This window comes from Myotis brandtii, unplaced genomic scaffold (assembly GCF_000412655.1).
Source record: "Myotis brandtii unplaced genomic scaffold, ASM41265v1 scaffold324, whole genome shotgun sequence".
NCBI classification, from domain to species: Eukaryota; Metazoa; Chordata; class Mammalia; order Chiroptera; family Vespertilionidae; genus Myotis; species Myotis brandtii.
Window position 1 is genome coordinate 3126010 of NW_005362439.1, and position 17756 is coordinate 3143765.

General features: G+C 38.2%; 1 protein-coding gene across 4 annotated transcripts in view; it reads right to left on the minus strand.

Moving 5' to 3' along the window:
• The window catches only part of CKAP5 (cytoskeleton associated protein 5), a 116478-nt gene that overhangs the window by 32519 nt on the left and 66203 nt on the right, over positions 1-17756 (minus strand). For all 4 annotated transcript variants that reach the window (XM_005870798.2, XM_005870795.2, XM_005870797.2 and 1 more), the window contains exons 14-24: positions 17196-17309; positions 16812-16922; positions 15782-15874; positions 11771-11956; positions 11250-11344; positions 7798-7855; positions 7583-7708; positions 6814-6953; positions 6255-6429; positions 5597-5710; positions 3639-3767 (exon numbers count right to left, since the gene is read on the minus strand). In XM_005870798.2, the coding sequence (XP_005870860.1) occupies positions 3639-3767; positions 5597-5710; positions 6255-6429; positions 6814-6953; positions 7583-7708; positions 7798-7855; positions 11250-11344; positions 11771-11956; positions 15782-15874; positions 16812-16922; positions 17196-17309 (1341 nt within the window). The remainder of the gene's footprint in view (positions 1-3638; positions 3768-5596; positions 5711-6254; positions 6430-6813; positions 6954-7582; positions 7709-7797; positions 7856-11249; positions 11345-11770; positions 11957-15781; positions 15875-16811; positions 16923-17195; positions 17310-17756) is intronic.

Here is a 17756-nt window from a genome sequence, read left to right on the forward strand (position 1 = left end):
TCTTGGCTGGCAGTTAATTTGCATATTGCCCTGATTAGCCAATGGGAAGGGTAGCGGTGTGACACCAATTTGCATGTTTCTCTTTTATTAGTGTAGATATGTATTTTCATTGACTTCAGAGAGGAAGGGAGATAGAGAAAGAGAGAGAAATATCAATGATGTGAGAGAATCACTGATCGGCTGCCTCCTGCACACTGGGGATCGAGCCTGCAACCTGGGTATGTGCCCTTAACTAGAATAGAACCTGGGACACTTCAGTCTGCAGGCCAACACTCTATCCACTGAGCCAAACTGGCTAAGGCTTCTTAATATATTTTAAAGATGAAAAACATTCTCTTAGCTTTTGTTTGTTTTTAATTCTAAGAACTATGCAGCTAGAGAAGACACACATTTATTTAACCATAAGATAATAAGATCTACCAGGGTTCCTGTTTTCAGCCTTACATTGACAGCTGCTCTCTATACCTCTAAAATAATTCATATCTATATTTACTTTAAAAAAAATATTTTATTGATTTTTTACAGAGAGGAAGGGAGAGGGATAGAGAGCTAGAAACATCGATGAGAGAGAAACATCAATCAGCTGCCTCCTACACACCTCCCACTGGGGATGTGCCCGCAACCAAGGTACATGCCCTTGACCGGAATCGAACCTGGGACCCTTCAGTCCGCAGGCCGGCGCTCTATCCACTGAGCCAAACCGGTCAGGGCTATATTTACTTTTAGTTGAAAGTTTTATTGAGATGATTATAGATTCAAATACAGTTATAAGAAATAATGCAGAGAAATCCCATGTACGCTTTACTCAGTTTCCTCTCAAGTAGCACTTTATAAAACTATTATTATAGTATCACAACCAGGAAATTGGCATTGATACAAGCCACTGATATTATTCAGATTGCCCCAGTTTTAGTTTTTCTCATATGTGTATGTGTGCATATTCTATACAATTTCATCACATGTATATCAGAACATTTGCCACCATAGTCAAAATTTTGAACAGTTCCATCTAAAGCAGCAACCTTTCAGACCTCATGGACCACCAGTGGTCCACCGGTTGGCGACTGCTCATCTAAAGGGTCCCTTGTGGTGCCCCTTTATAACCACACCCATTTTCTTCCTCCTCCCCACTTTCTGGTAACCATTAATCTGTTTTCCATATCTAAAATTTTGTCATTTCAAACATGTTTTATATAAATGGAAGCACACAGAATGTAACTGTTTGTGGTTGGTTTTGGTACTTAGCATAATTCCTTGAAGATTTATCTGAAGTGTTGTATGCATCAATAACTTTTTTCTTTTATTGTTAAATAATATTACATATGGACATAGAACAGTTTAACCATTCATTGTTGAAGGATATCTGGCTGTTACGAGCTTTTTGGTTATTATGAATGAAGCTCTGATAACATTTGCAAATAGGCATTCCTGTAAACATACATTTTCGTTTTTCTGGAATAAATGCCCAAGATCACAATTATTGGGTCATATAGTAACTACAGGTTTAGTTTTATAAGAAACTGCCAAGCTGTTTTCCAGAGTGGTTGTACCATTTTACATTTCCACCAGCAGTGTTCACGTTTCCCTACATCCTGGCCAGCATTTGGTGTTATCTTTATCTTTTAGTAATCCTAGTAGGTGAGTAGTGATATCTTAAGTTTTAATTTGCATTTCCCTGATGCTAATAATGTTGACCATCGTTCATGGCTTATTTGCCATCTGAATCTGCTCTTCAGTGAAATATATGTTCATGTCTTTTGCCCATTTTCTAATTAGATTTTCTTTTTACTTTTGAGCACTCTTTATATATTCAGATAATAGTCCGTTATCAGTTTGCAAATATTTTCTCCCACTCTGTAGCCTTCTTTTCATCTTCTTCACATATTCTTTTTTAAAAAAATATATTTTATTGATTTTAGACAGGAAAGGAGAGGGAGATAGAAACATCAATGATGAGAGAGAATCATTGACCGGCTGCCTCCTGCACGCCCCCCACTGGGGACGGAGCCCGCAACCCAGGCATGTGCCCTTTGCAGGAATTGAACCTGGGACCCTTCAGTCTGACGCTTTATCCACTGAGCCAAACCAACTAGGGCTCACATATTCTTTTGCATAGTAAAAGTTCTTCATTCGATGAGGTCCAATTAATCATTTTTTCTCTGATGGATTGTGATTTTGGTGTCAAGTCTATGAATTGTTTGCCTGAGAATTTCTATATTGTGAAGTTTTCTTCTATATCAGTGGTTCTCAACCTTCCTAATGCCGAGACCCTTTAATACAGTTCCTCATGTTGTGGTGACCCCCAACCATAAAATTATTTTCGTTGCTACTTCATAACTGTAATTTTGCTACTGTTATGAATCGTAATGTAAATATCTGATATGCAGGATGTATTTTCATTGTTACAAATTGAACATAATTAAAGCATAGTGATTAATCACAAAAACAATATGTAATTATATATGTGTTTTCCGATGGTCTTAGACGATCCCTGTGAAAGGGTCATTCAACCCCCAAAGGGGTTGCAACCCACAGGTTGAGAACTGCTGTTCAAGTTCTACAGTTTTATGTTCAACATTTAAGTTCATGATCCATTTTGAGTTAATTTTTGTGTAAGATATGAGGGTTAAGTTGAGGTTTATTTTTTGGTCTATGAATGCCAACTGCTCCAGAATTAATTGTTGAAAGGCTACATCCTTGAATTATTTTATTAGCACTCTATAATTTTCAGTATACACATTCTGTATTTGTTTTGTTAAATTTGTGTATCTAAAGATTTCATTTTCTTTACAGTGATTATAAATGGTATTATTTTTAATTTCAGTCTCCACATGTTCACTGCATTATTAAAAAATGTGATTGATATTTGTATGTTGATTTTGTATCCTGAAATCTTACTGAAAATAATTATTAGTTTCTAGTTTACTTGTAGATTCCTTTGGATTTTCTTTGTAGATAGTCATGTTATCTGCAGTTAGAGAAAAATGTATTTATTCTTTATCCAATCTGTAAGATTTTCATTTGTTTTTCTTGCTTTATTGCAGTGACTGGAACTTCCAGGACTTTGCTAAATAATAGTAGTGAAAGTGGACATTCTTGTTTTGTCCCTAATCTTAGAAGAAAGCATCCAGGCTTTCACCACTAAATATGGTATTTTATGTAGAGGTTTTTGCAAGTGCTCTTTATCTAGCTGAGGTAATTCTCTTCTATTACTCACTTGATGAGAGTTTTTTTTTTAAATTTATCATGAATAGGTGTTGGATTTTCTTAAATCCCTTTTTTATGTCAAATGATATGATCTTATGATTTTTTTTAGTATTTAGTCTGTTGATATTACATTATGGATTTTTGAATGTTAACTCCATTTTTATGCCCTGATTAAAACCCCTTACTTTACTATTTAAGAGTGACAGGAAAGAGAAAATTTCACAAAAAGGCTAGTCCTTTAAAAGTTTTATTATAAAGCACATGAAAGGGGGGGGAAAATGAATATAAAAACTCTAGGAATTTGCTTTCATTGTATTAACTGTTTTATAATGAAATACATTCTGTCCACATATGTATACTTATTAAGTAGGTCCAAGCCTCTAAGAAGATAAAAGACATGAGTAAGACAACGTGATATTTGTAGTACTAACCTCTTGCCTCAGGAAAGGATTTTCTCTTTTGAGCTCTTCAGAAAGATCTTCTCCCTCCAGCCATTCCTTCATGCCAGTCTGTTCTGCCCAAGCATTCACAGTCGCTAGGGCAGCAGCTCGAACATTGTTCTGAATGGAGGAGAGAATTAGTAAAAATAACATTGACTATGGTTTGGAGGAAGTAGGAAGTGAAAAGCTTGTTTCTCTGTGAACATGAACATGGAGGTTTCTGTAAGGTCCATATGAACATACTTGGAACCGTCTTCTTTGAAACATAATCTAGTTCTGTTTGTACTAAAACTCCAAATTACAGTAGATACATAAAACTTCAACTTGTACAGATCCTGTAGTAAGTTAACTAGGCAAAACAGTGACCTATGCATAAAATATCATGTAAGGGGAACAAACTTTTTTTAAAAAAATATTTTTATTGGTTTCAGAGAGGAAAAGAGAGGGAGAGAGAGAGAGATAGAAACATCAATGGTGAGAGAGAATCATTGATTGGATGCCTCCTGCATGCCCCCTATTGGGGATCGAGACTGCAACCTGGGCATATGCCCTTGACCCAAATCAAAGCTGGGACCCTTCAGTCTGTAGGCTGACGCTCTATCCACTGAGCCAAACCAGCCAGGGCGGAACAAACTCTTTAGGTTTTGTTTCCTGAACCTCTGGGTGCTCTTATGTTCATGTTTATCTAAAGAATGTAATTCTAAATGTCAGAGAATGCATAATGGTTACTAACAACTTTAACATTTATGTTTTTATATTAACTTGTATTAATAGAATGAGTACTTATTTGACACAAAAATATTAAAATAGCCCAATTTCTCACATGAAATGTATTATCTATCTATTTAAATAAAAGCCTAAGCGACCGTCTGACCATTTGACCGGCAGCTATGATGCACACTGACCACCAGGGGGCAGACGCTCAATGCACAGGCATGGAAACATGAAACAGACTGATGAATCTCAGAGAGAAGGGGGGAGGGGGGAGGGGGGAGGGCAGGAAGGGATTAACCAAAGATTTTATATGCATACTAGAGGCCCGATGCATGGATTCATGCACTGGTGGAGTCCCTCAGCCTGGCCTGCAGGGATTGGGCCCAAACCGCAGTCTGACATCCCCTGAGGGGTCCTGGATTGCGAGAGGTTGCAGGCCAGGCCAAGAGACCCCACTAGTGCATGAATCCATGCACCGGGCCTCTAGTACAAAAATAAAGACACATTTAAAAATACTCAATGTTGCCAGAACCGGTTTGGCTCAGTGGATAGAGCGTCGGCCTGCGGACTCAAGGGTCCTGGGTTCGATTCCGGTCAAGGGCATGTACCTTGGTTGTGGGCACATCCCCGGTGGGGGGCATGCAGGAGGCAGCTGGTCGATGTTTCTAACTCTCTATCCCTCTCCTTCCTCTCTGTAAAAAATCAATAAAATGTAAAAAAAAAAAATACTCAATGTAGGGCTAAACATAAGAGGCTTACAACATTCAATGAAACTAAGTATCCTAATCAAGTACTAGAGGATCCTATTCTAGTAGTTTAGAGAAATAAGGTAGAAAATAAATACATGATCCAAAAATTCATATATTTAATTACTCTTTATACTGATACTTTTAACAGTGATGTCATAATCACAATAGCAACCATTTTTTGAGTGCATACTGTATAAAACAGGTACAGGTATCTCATGTGCAGACTCGTACTTAATCCTGTAACAATGAAATTTCATAGATAAAACAAAAGTCAAAAGATAAATAACTTACCTAAGTGTCACAAAGCTAGTAAGTGATATATCTGGTCATGTTAATACTGCCTGGGAGGTAAAAATGTTTACTATTTTCCTCCTAATATTCTCTTCTCTATATGTACCCTTACATGTAAGAAAAGATAATTATTCTTAGCTCTGGAGTGCGACTGGCTTATTCCAGATTGGAGCTGTAGTGAGGAGTCAGGTTTACCTTGCTGTCTCCAAGGACTGTGATGATAGGAATGCCTAAGTTCTTCACATGTTGCTTGATGTTTGGGCCCATTGCTACTGCCAATTGCTGGAGGATAGTCAACGTTTGCTGCACCTGAGTGGAAAGAGCCAACACTTCATGTTCAAATCATGAGCAAGCTGTGCACAAAGTTTTACAAATCTGCTGCTAAGAGACAGGGAAATCAGCTCTTACAATGCTACTCTAGCTTATGAATAATTTTTAGGTGGTGGTTTTTAGGTGGTGGCCGTTGCTTTTATCATTAGTTCATAAAACAGAAGCATTAGAATTTTAGACCAGAGATTATACTGGTAAAGTCTAGTTTATTAAAATCTTGACATAAAAATTCAAATTTAAGAATTATAAATTAAGCATGTTTATGTATAATACAAGCAGTTTTATACAAAGATATTTAACATTAGAATACTGTAAAAAGCAAATCTGAGCTTCATAAAAATTTGACTTATAAACTTGCCATCTACCAGCATATCTTGTGGCATATCTAAGAAATTAAAGAAAGCTACCTGTAGTCCATAGCAAGTAAAGTGACCATTCATTTTTTTGCTGGCAACAATTTCATTGAAAAGGAACCTACTGAAAGAAGGGGGCAAGAAATATAGCAGGCATGTGTTCTACATACCAAGATTTTATTTGAATCATTGAGTCGACCCTTCAAAGCAGCTGGAAGTTCACCTATGTTCGGTTGGATAAATTTTGCTTCATTGATAATACCTGCCACTTCATCTAGGCCTTCTTTCCTGATCTTCCAATTTTTGTCACCAATCTTAGATACCAACTCTGAAGTGATTTTATCACTGAAAAAAAAAAAAAAAAGACACCACCTTAATTCCAGACTCCTAAAAAATAATGATGTCACAGAAGTATCCCTCCCTGAAAAAGAGAAGGCACCAGATTAAAACTGCAGTATGTCCTGGCTGGTGTGGTACAGCAGGTTAGAGCATCAGCCTGCACACAAAAGGGTCTACACGGTTCGATGCCTGAACGTACCTGGGGCGTGTGCAGGAGGCAACCAGTACATGTGTCTCTCATATAGATGTTTCTCTCTCTCTCCTCCTCCTCCCTCCCTCCTCCCACTCTCTCTGAAAAGCAATGGAAAAAATATCCTCTAGTGAGGATTAACAAAAAACCAAAAAATTTTCAGTATAATAAATCAAATAAACCATTTCCTATAAACCAACCTTATTTCTGTCCTTGGCAAAAGATCCACAACATCATTGCCCCCATCATCTGGTTCGTCTCCATCTTCTCCTTCATCTGTACCACTTGTGCTGTGTTTGGAAATCCCTCTGGTTGGAGCAGGTGGGCTCTGGCCCTGCATCTACATCCAAACAAATAAATCAGTGAGGCTAGTGAACTTGATGAAGGACCTGAGAGCGAACAAGCTGGAGAATGGTGCCTGTGTCAAAATTTCCTATTCCTTCCTAATACCTAATATTTACACAGTACATGTCTTAATTTCTATTTAGGTTCCAATTTTGAGACTACATGGCAAAATATATTTTTATAAAACCTATCAGAATCTGATTTCTTAATCATGAGGCTGTCTTTTGACTTGTATGCCCAAGACATTATACAGCAAGTCTGCCAAAACGTAGCAATTTCCATTACAAAGTTTATTCAAGGAGGGACAATATTTTTTATTTAAAAATTTTTAATGTTATATTTAATGTACTTTTTCAATAGGTCATACATTCAAAATATTTGAAATTCCAAAGGCACAAAGGATATAAAGGGGAAAACCTCCCATCCTATACCATAGTTACCCTGTTCTCTTCCTCATCGACAATCAAAGTTATTAATTTGTTAGGAACTTTTCCTAGGGATACTTTATGCATATAAAAGCAAACACAATCATACTGTTTGTTCCAAAGGGTTAAAAGTTTAAATTTAACTAATATGAGCTTTCTGAAGTTCACCAATAGATTGCATAATTTGTGAAATCTTTACCTTCTCAAATTCAGCATCTATCTGGGATAGGAGAGCAGGCTTCTCATCTTCAAAAAACATTCGCAAAGAGGGACCAACATACAGGTACATTACACCAAGCAGGGTAATAGCAGAAGTCCTCACAGCCTGGTAGGCAGAACAAAAAGAATATTCCAAATAACAGCAGAACCGCAAAGATGGCTGTACTGTTCTTATATATGCTGGTATATACTCACTGGGTTTGTTGCAGCAAGCGCTGTCTTCACATTGCTAATGAAAGCTTTCACATTCAATCTAGAAGAAATAACAATTAGAATTAAAACCAAACAAAACACTCAATAGTTTTAAAAAGCCAGACTCTAGAAGTGCCTTCCTTTCGATATGTCCTGGAATCTCACCTATTTGCTTTCTACACTCATTAAAAATTACACACTATCTATATGCTAATTACTCCTAAATCCAGTGTTGACTTCTCTCCTGAACTCAATTCAGATATCCAACTGCCTTTGTGACATTTTCACTTATATGTCTAGATGTTGCCCTACAACTGTCAAAACCACTCCAGATTGTAAAATCTCTGAACCCCCTGTGGCCAGTTTGGCTCAGTGGATAGAGCGTTGGCCTATGGACTCCAGGGTCCCGGGTTTGATTCCCGGTCAGGGCACATGCCGGGTTGTGGGCTTGGTCCCCAGTGGGGGACATGCAGGAGGCAGCTGATTAATGATTCTCTCTCATCATTGATGTTTCTATCTCTCTCTCCCTCTCCCTTTCTGTCTGAAATCAATAAAAATATTAAAAAAACAAAACACAACCAAAAAACAAACCCTGACCCCAAAACCTGTTCTTCCCACAGTCTTTCCTACCGTAGTAAAGAGCCACATCATGCTTCCAGTTGCTCAGGTCATTCTTGACTCCAGAGTCATCCTGACTCCTCTCTTATGCCCACTCTTTGGTCAGGTTTACTTTCAAAATATATTCCAAATCATAACACTTCCTCCTGTATCAAACTATCTCCAAGCCACTGAAATTTCTTGACAGCATTACTCCAATAGCTTTTAAGTATTCATCCTGCTTCTGCCCTTGATCCTCACTATCTGTTTCGACTATAGTCAGAATGATGTTACTCTTCTGTTCGAAATCCTCTAATGACTTCCAACTTCAAACTTTGAATCTCCAATATCAGTTTCTATTCCTTCCCTCTACCCCCACTTTTAAAAGAGGCCAACATTCCTAGTGCCCTTATCATATGCCAGGTCCAGTTTTCAGCATTTTACGTATTTTTTCACAACAACCCTATGAGGTACCATTTTGGCATTTTACAGAAAGGTAAATTAGGTCAAAAGAGGAGCAGTCCCTTGTCCAAGGCTACAAAGCTGGAAATATAGCAGATTAGGGATATGAACCAATGGGGTCTAGTTTCATATGCCATCTTCTGAATTACTATTCTCTTATCTGAAATTTTAGTTCATAGCTTTTCTGCAATCTCTTGCCTCTCTCCCTACACAGAGGCTTTCAACCAGATTTCTGCTGCATTAAAAACAAAACAAATTTTCAAGCTCTATATGACTTGTCTTCCTCTTCTTTCTCTAATGTTATCTCCTACCACTCTCCATCTCCTCACTTATTCCACTCTAGCTACATTCTAAAGAACAATCACTCCTTCCAATTTTTAAATATATCATATATGCTCCTACCCCAGGGTTTTTGCACTTGCTGTCCCTTGGTCTAGAATGTTCTCCCAGATTGTCTCAGCTAACTCATGTCCTGAAGGTCTCTGCTCAAACGTTATTGTTTCTGGATGGACTCTTGTTCTATCTTATAGTAAACCACAGTCAGGTGATTCCACCTAACCTCTTAACCTGCTTTTTTTTTATTCTGTTGTTCCTATACTCCTAGTATATTTTTTATTGTCATCTTGTCCATGATGTATTCCTAGGGCCTGGAACAAATGACTGGAATATCATAGATGCTGCTCTTATGTAGTAGTTGAATAAATATAAGATCATGGATAAGTATAATTAAAAAAGAGAAAAATATTCACCTGGCTTTTATGTCATGCCAAGAAATTAGTTTTTCAGCAAAGACTATACAATTAAGAAGAAATTATAACAATACCCTCAACTATGGGAAGACACCACAGGTACTGACATAACAATTCTTTGCTTAATGACACTTGAATGATAACTTGTGGAGTAAGTAGTATTTCTTCAGAACACTGTTTTGCAAGATATTAAGAGGCATATTGTAACAAGCAACATGGCACAGAGAAAGGCAACATGGTATAGCAGTATAATATTCTTTCTTGGAATCAGAATGCCTGTGTTAAAATCTTGGCTTAGCCATAACTTAGCTGTGACTTAAGCAGAATATTTAAACTTTCTATGCCCTAGTAAGTATTCTTATTCATAAAACAGAGAAAACAATCCTCACATGGTTATTATGATGATTTAATCAAATAAATTATTTAGAAAATGCCTAGCATAAAATAAGCTCTATAAAATTTTGTTAATGAAATAAATGTGTTCAATATGCACATAAGTTTGGAAAAACAGCAAGTTAAACAAACTTCTTTATTGCATGACTGCTGAGAGCCTTTAATTCATCAATGTGCACTATAGGTTTCTAAACAAATGTGATTATATGCAGTAATTTACAAATGTATTTGACTAGCAATCCTTGGAACTGGCTTTTCTGTTGGACAGTTATAACACTGAAGGAAAAATTACGTAGAGAACTCTAGTATTAGTGGATATCAAAATGCAGGTGCATAAGCCAATACAGATGGTCCCTGACTTAATGATTTTTTAAAAAAAATCCTCACCCGAGGATATGTTTATTGATTTTAGAGAGAGAGGAGGGAGGGAGGGAGAGGGAGAAATTGATGTAAGAGAGAAACATCAATCAGTTGCCTCCCATATGTGCCCTGACATGGGCTTGAACCTGAAACCTAGCTAAGGTATGTGTCCTGATCAGGAATAGAACCCACAATCCTTTGGTGCATGGGACAATGCTCCAACCAACTGAGCCACCTAGCCAGGGCTGACTTAAGATTTTTTGACTTTACGAATGATATGAAGAGATATGCATACTCTATTACATGAGATATTCAACACTTTATTTAAAAATAGGCTTTGTGTTAAGATGATTTTGCCCTACTGTAGGCTAATGTAAGTGTTCTGAGCATGTGAAAGGCCTAGGTTAAGCTATGATGTTCAGTAGGTTAGGTATATTTTTGTCTTATGATATTTTCAACTTACAATGGGTTTATTGGGATGTAACCACATCACAGGTCAAAGAGCACCTGTATAGATTTTTGAGGAATAAATGTAGGTTTCTGGAATTTAAAAAAAAATATTTTTTTACTGATTTCAGAGAGAGGAAGGAAAAAGGAAAGAGAGATAGAAACATCAATGATGAGAGAGTATCATTGACTAGCTGCCCCCTGCATGATCCTGACTGAGTCTATAAACCTGGGCATGTGCCCTGACCGGGAATTGAAGCATGAGCTCCTGGTTCATAGGTTCAACGCTCAACCACTGAGCCACACCAGCTGGGTTGTTTTATATAAATTAGATAACCCAGCTCTGGTGTTTCAGAAATAAGCAGAGATAACTACAACAAATATAATCACCAGTCAGAGATTTGCAAAACGTTTAATTATTTTGTATTGGATTTTTTTCTGACTTACCCAGAAAAACCAAATTCTTTTATTGCATTTGATAGCCAATTCAGAGTTTCTGACTGATTCTTGGGATTCTTCTGAGAGAATGCCATTGACATAACCTGGAGCAGGAGAAAAACAAACAAACAGATCTCTGATATTTCTCAGAGAAATATAGCATGACATGAAGGTAGAAGTGGATGAAGCAAGGTTTTGTGATGCTAAAACAACTGCAATAATGACTTTAGGAATGAAATATTTAACCTACACAAGAAAAAGAGTTAACTGACAGGAAAATACTGTTTATAACTTTTCTTTCATTAATGATCACTCTGAATTATGTTTTAAGAGAAAATTACTCTCATCTCTAATAGACTATTCTTGACTAAGATAGAGTTTAATTATTATGCAACAGTGTATTATTAAAGGTAAAAAACACAGTATCTAAAACATACTTGAAAAGATAAGACTAAGCTTAAAAAGTAACTTTAAATTAAAATTTGAGACAAAATTGGGAAAACTGGGGGTAAGAGAGCTGTGTCACTAACCTGTTCAGCTGTCCAGGGCAACATGCAAGCTTCAGCTATTGCTGTCATAGCTTCTTTTGCATTGTTCCCACATTTCACATCTCCAATCTTATCTACAAGGCCATCTAAGACAATCTGAGCTGACGTTTTGGAAAAATTTCCCTTCTGGGCAATTAAAGCAACTATGTGAAGCTTCATCTGCATCACCTGAAAAAGGATAAAGTTAACATAAAGTTATGAGTAAGCCAAAGACATTTATTTATGTACTTATTTCTACAGTAACAAAATTAAGACCAGCTGAGAACATGACCAATCTAAAATCAGACTTTTAAACAAGCAAAATAATTTTTATCCTTTGTTAGCAATTAAAGTAGCTAAGTGACAGCTAAGAGAAAAAAAATCAAACCACTCAATGCTTTAAAATATTAACAACTAGAGGCCCGGTGCACTACTTTTGTGCACTCGGAGGGGAGGGAAGAGAGAGGGGATCCCTCAGCCTGGCCTGCACCCTTTTGCAGTCTGGGAGCCCTCGGGGGATGTCCAAGTGATGGCTTAGGCCCACTCCCCGTGCAGTTGGACATCCTTAGTGCTGCCGCCGCTGCAGCGCTAAGGTGGTTAGTGCACTAACCACCAGGGGGCAACTCCTGAGCATCTGTCCCCTGGTAGTCAGTGTGCATCATAGAGACTAGTCATTCCGTCATTTGGTCTATTTGCATATTACCCTTTTATTATATAGGACTAGAGGCCCGTTGCACAAAAATTTGTGCAAGGGTAGGCCTTCCTTCCCCCAGCTGCCAGCACCAGCTTCCCTCTGGCACCCGGGACCCAGGCTGGCTTCCCCCAGGTTGCCCGCAGGCACCTGGGACCCGGCTGGCATCCCTCCAGTCCCGGCTTCATCAAGAAGGATGTCCGGAATGATGTCTGGTCAAATTAGCATATTACCCTTTTATTATTATAAATGTTATCACATGGAAATTTAATGAATTGAAAATTTTAATTTCTATAGTCTCCTTATATGATTATTTCTATACTAGAGGCCCGGCGCACGAAATTAGTGCACGTGTAGGGTCCCTAGGCCTGGCTGGAAATCAGGGCTGATCTGTGGGGCAACCGGTGGGGTGATTGGGGCCCCCCCGCTTGCACCCGCCTTGGCCGGTCTGGCGCTGCCTGCTCGCTGGCCCCGCCCCCTGCCACTTCTGGTTGTTTCCTTCTGCAGGGCGACTGCAGGGGCCCCCACTTGCACCTGCCTTAGCTTGCCTGGGGCCTGCAGGCTGGGGGCAGCTCCTGCATTGAGCATCTGCCCCCTGGTGGTCAGTGTGCATCATAGCAACCAGTTGTTCTGCTGTTCGGTCGATTTGCATATTAGGCTTTTATTATATAGGATAGTACTGAATATACATCTTCCAATCCTATATAATAAAGAGCTAATATGCTAACAAACCAAACAGTAGAATGACCATCTGGACAACCTTCTGGACAAAGGTGGGCTGCAAGGGCCAGCCAGGGAAGCTGGGGCTGTGAGGGCCGAGCCCCTTGCACAAATTTCATGCATAGCGTCTCTAGAACAATCTATACATCTAAAAAACCTGAGCAACCAAACCACCAGTTGCTATGATGCGCACTGACCACCAGGGGGCAGATGCTCAGTGCAGGATCTGCCCCCTGGTGGTCAGTATGCTCCCACAGCCAACCTCCTGTGGTCCCTCCCCCGCCCCCCAGCCGGCCAACCTCCCATGTCCCTACCCCACCACCAGTAGCCCCGATCGGCCCCCATCGCTGGCTGGCCAATCTCTGCAGTACCTCCCCCACAGCCGGCCCCGATTGCCCTGATAACCTGATAAGGACTGGGAAAAACGGCTCCAATCAACCGGCCAGGCCGAGGGACCCCACCGTGCATGAATTCATGCACCAGGCCTCTAATACATAATAAATGGACATACTAACTACATAATTCAGAGTTCCTAATAGAGTTGCTCACAAAAAATAAAACTATAACCCTCATGCACACACACACAACAGAACTTGAGAGACTTAAAGAACTTATAGACTTTTAAGTGGAAGAAAGAAAGAAGCTTGGAAACAATTTAAAGAGGTTAATGTAATAATGGCAGATGTATGCGGCTTGAGACCCCTTTGCCCATAAATATTTCCCTTTGTCTTGTTTTAATATTTAAATAATAAATATTGGCATGGATGTGGAGAAATCAGAGTACTCTTGTACTGTTGATGTGAACATAAAATGGTGCAAAAACTTTGGAAAATAGTTTGGCAGTTCCTCAAAAAAGTTAAACACAGAGTTACCATATGATCCAGCAATTCAACTCCCAGGTATATACTCAAGGGAAATAAAAATGTGTTCACACAAAGAATTGTATATAAATGTTCACTGCAGCATTATTCATGATAGCCAAAAAATGGAAACAATAAAAATGTCCATCAACTAATGAATAGGTAAATAAAATGTTGTATATCCATAAAATGGAATATTATTTAGCAATAAAAAGAGTGTAGAATTGATACATGCTACAATATGGATGAAGGTGAAAACATTATGCAAAATAAAAGCTAGACACAACAAAAGACGACAATATTGTATCATTCCATTTATATAAAACTAGAGGCCTGGTACATGAAATTTGTGCACGGGTAGGGTCCCTAGGTCTGGCCTGCAATCAGGGGCGATCGGGGCCTTCCAGCTGCCAGCCGGGTCTCCCTTCCATGGCTGCTGGCTGCCGACTGGAGGCCTTCCTTCGTTCCGTGCCACCCCCTTATGGTCAGTGCACGTCATAGCGAGCGATTGAACTCCCAGTCTCCTGGTCGAACTCCCAAGGGGCCACTTTGCATATTAGCCTTTTATATATATAGATGTCCAGGAGTAATCCATAGAGAGAAAAAGTAGATGCCAGGGACTGGGTGTGGGAATTTTGGAAGGAATAAAGAGTGACCGCTGATGGGTATGGGGTTTCTTTTTGGGGTGATGAAAATATTCTAAAATTATATAGTGGTAGGAGTTGCAGAACTATGTGAATATACTAAAAGCTGCTGCATTGTAACTTTAAAACAGTTAGTTTTATACACTCAATAAAGTTGTTATAAAGGAAAAAAATATAAAATAATCCCTTGTTATGGATCTAACACACAGGAGGTTATCAGCTGAAATCAGGTGTGCTTCTTTCATCTATCTGTGCAGCTGCATAAAGAGGAGTTATAAAAGTAGTGTGAGGGGAAGAGGGTAGTTCGAAAACTTTGGCATAGAAAACTTTTGTGGAGCTGGATAGTATGGATGAGGTACTATAACACAGTGCTAAGGGAACACAGTGTGAGGCAGCTAAGGATCCCACAGAAACAACAAGAGGTGGCAGAAGATAAGCCAAAAAGAGACTAACAGGATGTCAAAAAATAGACCTCATAACTTAAATTTTTTTTTTTGCATGAGGTCTATGTATATCCTGAAGAAGAGAAGGAAACTCTTTTCCCGTTTTCCTTCCTGCATCACTTCCCTATCCTTTCCTTACACCTAACTCTTTAGACTAAATAACTGTATTGTTAAATTTCATCTCTATAATTAGTTAAATAGACTGTGTGGTAATTTTTCATTGGCTATGTAAATACTGCATTTATTTTGATATTTTTACTTTTAAAATGTATTTGTATTGATTTCAGAGAGGAAGGGAGAGGGAGAGAGAGATGGAAACATCATTGATGAGAGAGAATCACTGATCGGCTGCCTCCTACATGACCCCTACTAGGGATTGAGTCTGTAACCCTGGCATGTTCCCTGACTGGAATCGAACCCGGGACCCTTCAGTCCACAGGCTGACGTTCTATCCACTGAGCAAAACCAGATAGGGCTGCATTTATTTTTTATCCAAACAAATAAGAAAGCTATCTCATTGTTTATCCCTCCTTTGAATATGTAAAGATTAGAGGACTTTGAAGCCTAAATAATGAGAAGAAAATGCATATATATGCTTATATACACATTTCACAAACAATACAATAAAAGACATTAAGTCTCTAGTGAAAAAATACCTGAAAATTAGTTTCTTTCCATCCAGGTTTCTTGGCCAACATCCTCACTAATGCCTGGCATGGCATTTCAGTTCTGTCCATTAGTTCAACAGCCTTGAAGTAGAATCAAAGAATAAGAGTTAAGAGGTAGTGAGTAGTTCCAAGGGAACAGTATATAACAAATGGAAATGGGAATGAAGAGGGTTATAAAGGGAGCTTATATAATTTCTCTTATAATGCTTTGTTTCTTAAGTCGTATGTTTGGTATACAGTTGTTATATTAATACAATTGAAACATTTTTTTCCCCACACTTTAGGAATTCACAAACAATTTGCTTCAAGGAAAGTAATGCTAATACAGTTTTCATTTGCCTAATGTGTGGCAGAAACTGCTTAATATTTTGACTTATTTAATTTTCCTAAAAACATAGAAAAGTAGGGTAGGTTAGAAGTGGTTAAGTATTAAATTTCAAAGATGCACAAATTCAGGTCTAAATGCAATATGTAGCAGATGCTGGACTTGAAGGCAAGTTTCCTGCCTCAAGTTCCAGTGCTTCCAGTTTGTCCACCCCCCTCCTCATTAGAATCACAGAGTGTATGCCAAAATGGACTACCATGGTCCTTTCTAACACAGATTTTTGAGAGGAGCTTCTCACACCAAGTGATAATGTCTGTTCCTCCAAGAATCATGACCCCAAAGAGGGAAACAAAAATGGATTAGAGATGGTTTCAGTGGAGAGATCTGTTTTCCTACTGATATTAAAAAACAAATACCATAATATTAAAATTCATCTAAGCCTTGTAATTCAGAATAAACCAAATTTTTTTGGTAAGTACTAAGTTATGAAGTTACAGAAAACATAGGACGCAGATGTTGAAAGATAAACACTACAGAGCTAAAAAATAAATACCCCCACCCCTGCCTTATCTTTAGGTAACACCCTGAAACATATTCACTGGTTAAAAAACAGCAATAGGACAAGTCTTTCATTTTCAATTTCATCAGTTCTGTATAACATAGTTGTTTTCACACTCATCCCCATGCACCTACCTTTTGGAACTCTTCCATACAGGCCAGCCTTTCCTTCCAGTTACTGCTGTCTAGAAGTTGTATACACGTAGCAGGAAGGACAGCTGAAGCTTTTTCTTCACACACTTCAATCTGTAACATACAACCACATTAAAGTTAAAAACTGCTTAAGGAAACAAATGGTAAGACTGTAAAAACACAAGAACATTCCTATATGTATGCTGAGGCTCCTATTTTAGTATCATAACGGGAAAGTTTGTCTAAGGTATCTAAGATAATTTCAAGAATCTAAAAAGTAATAAATAACTATATGTTGTAGAATTCAGCAAGAAAGAACTCAAATCTTCTCAAAGATATTGACTTTCCATGGTTTTATGAGTCTGAGACATATTGTATAATACTGACCGAGAGCTCGGGCTCCACTATTTCTTTGGTCTCCAATCCCTTTTTGCTCTTGTTTCCAGCGCTCCCTGCACCTCCTGGTGCACTTGGTTTCCCCTTCTTAGGTGGTCCGCCAGCCTAGATGCAATTAAAAAAAAATTTATTTTAAACCACTTAAGGATTTAGAATAGTGATTCTTAAATTCTTGTGGGTCAGAGACTTCTTGAAAATTTGACTGAAATGAGGGAACACTGTAACTATGTATGGTGACTTATTATGGTAATCATTTCACAATATATAAAATATCAAATCATTATGTTGTACACATAAAACTAATATGTTGTATGTGAATTATACCTCAATAAATTTTTATTTTTAAAAATGAGGGATAACTCAACCCACAACAAAAAACTGTATTTTTGGTGCCCACAAAATTTAGCAGTTTCAAAGGCAGACAGATCTTTTGAAGACCAATATGGGGGAAACTGTAGGCCCCATTTTAAGAACCTCTAACTCAGAACGAGCTAATGAAATAAAAATGATGGACTGGAATTATATACATTTACAGATTAATTTGAGAATGAA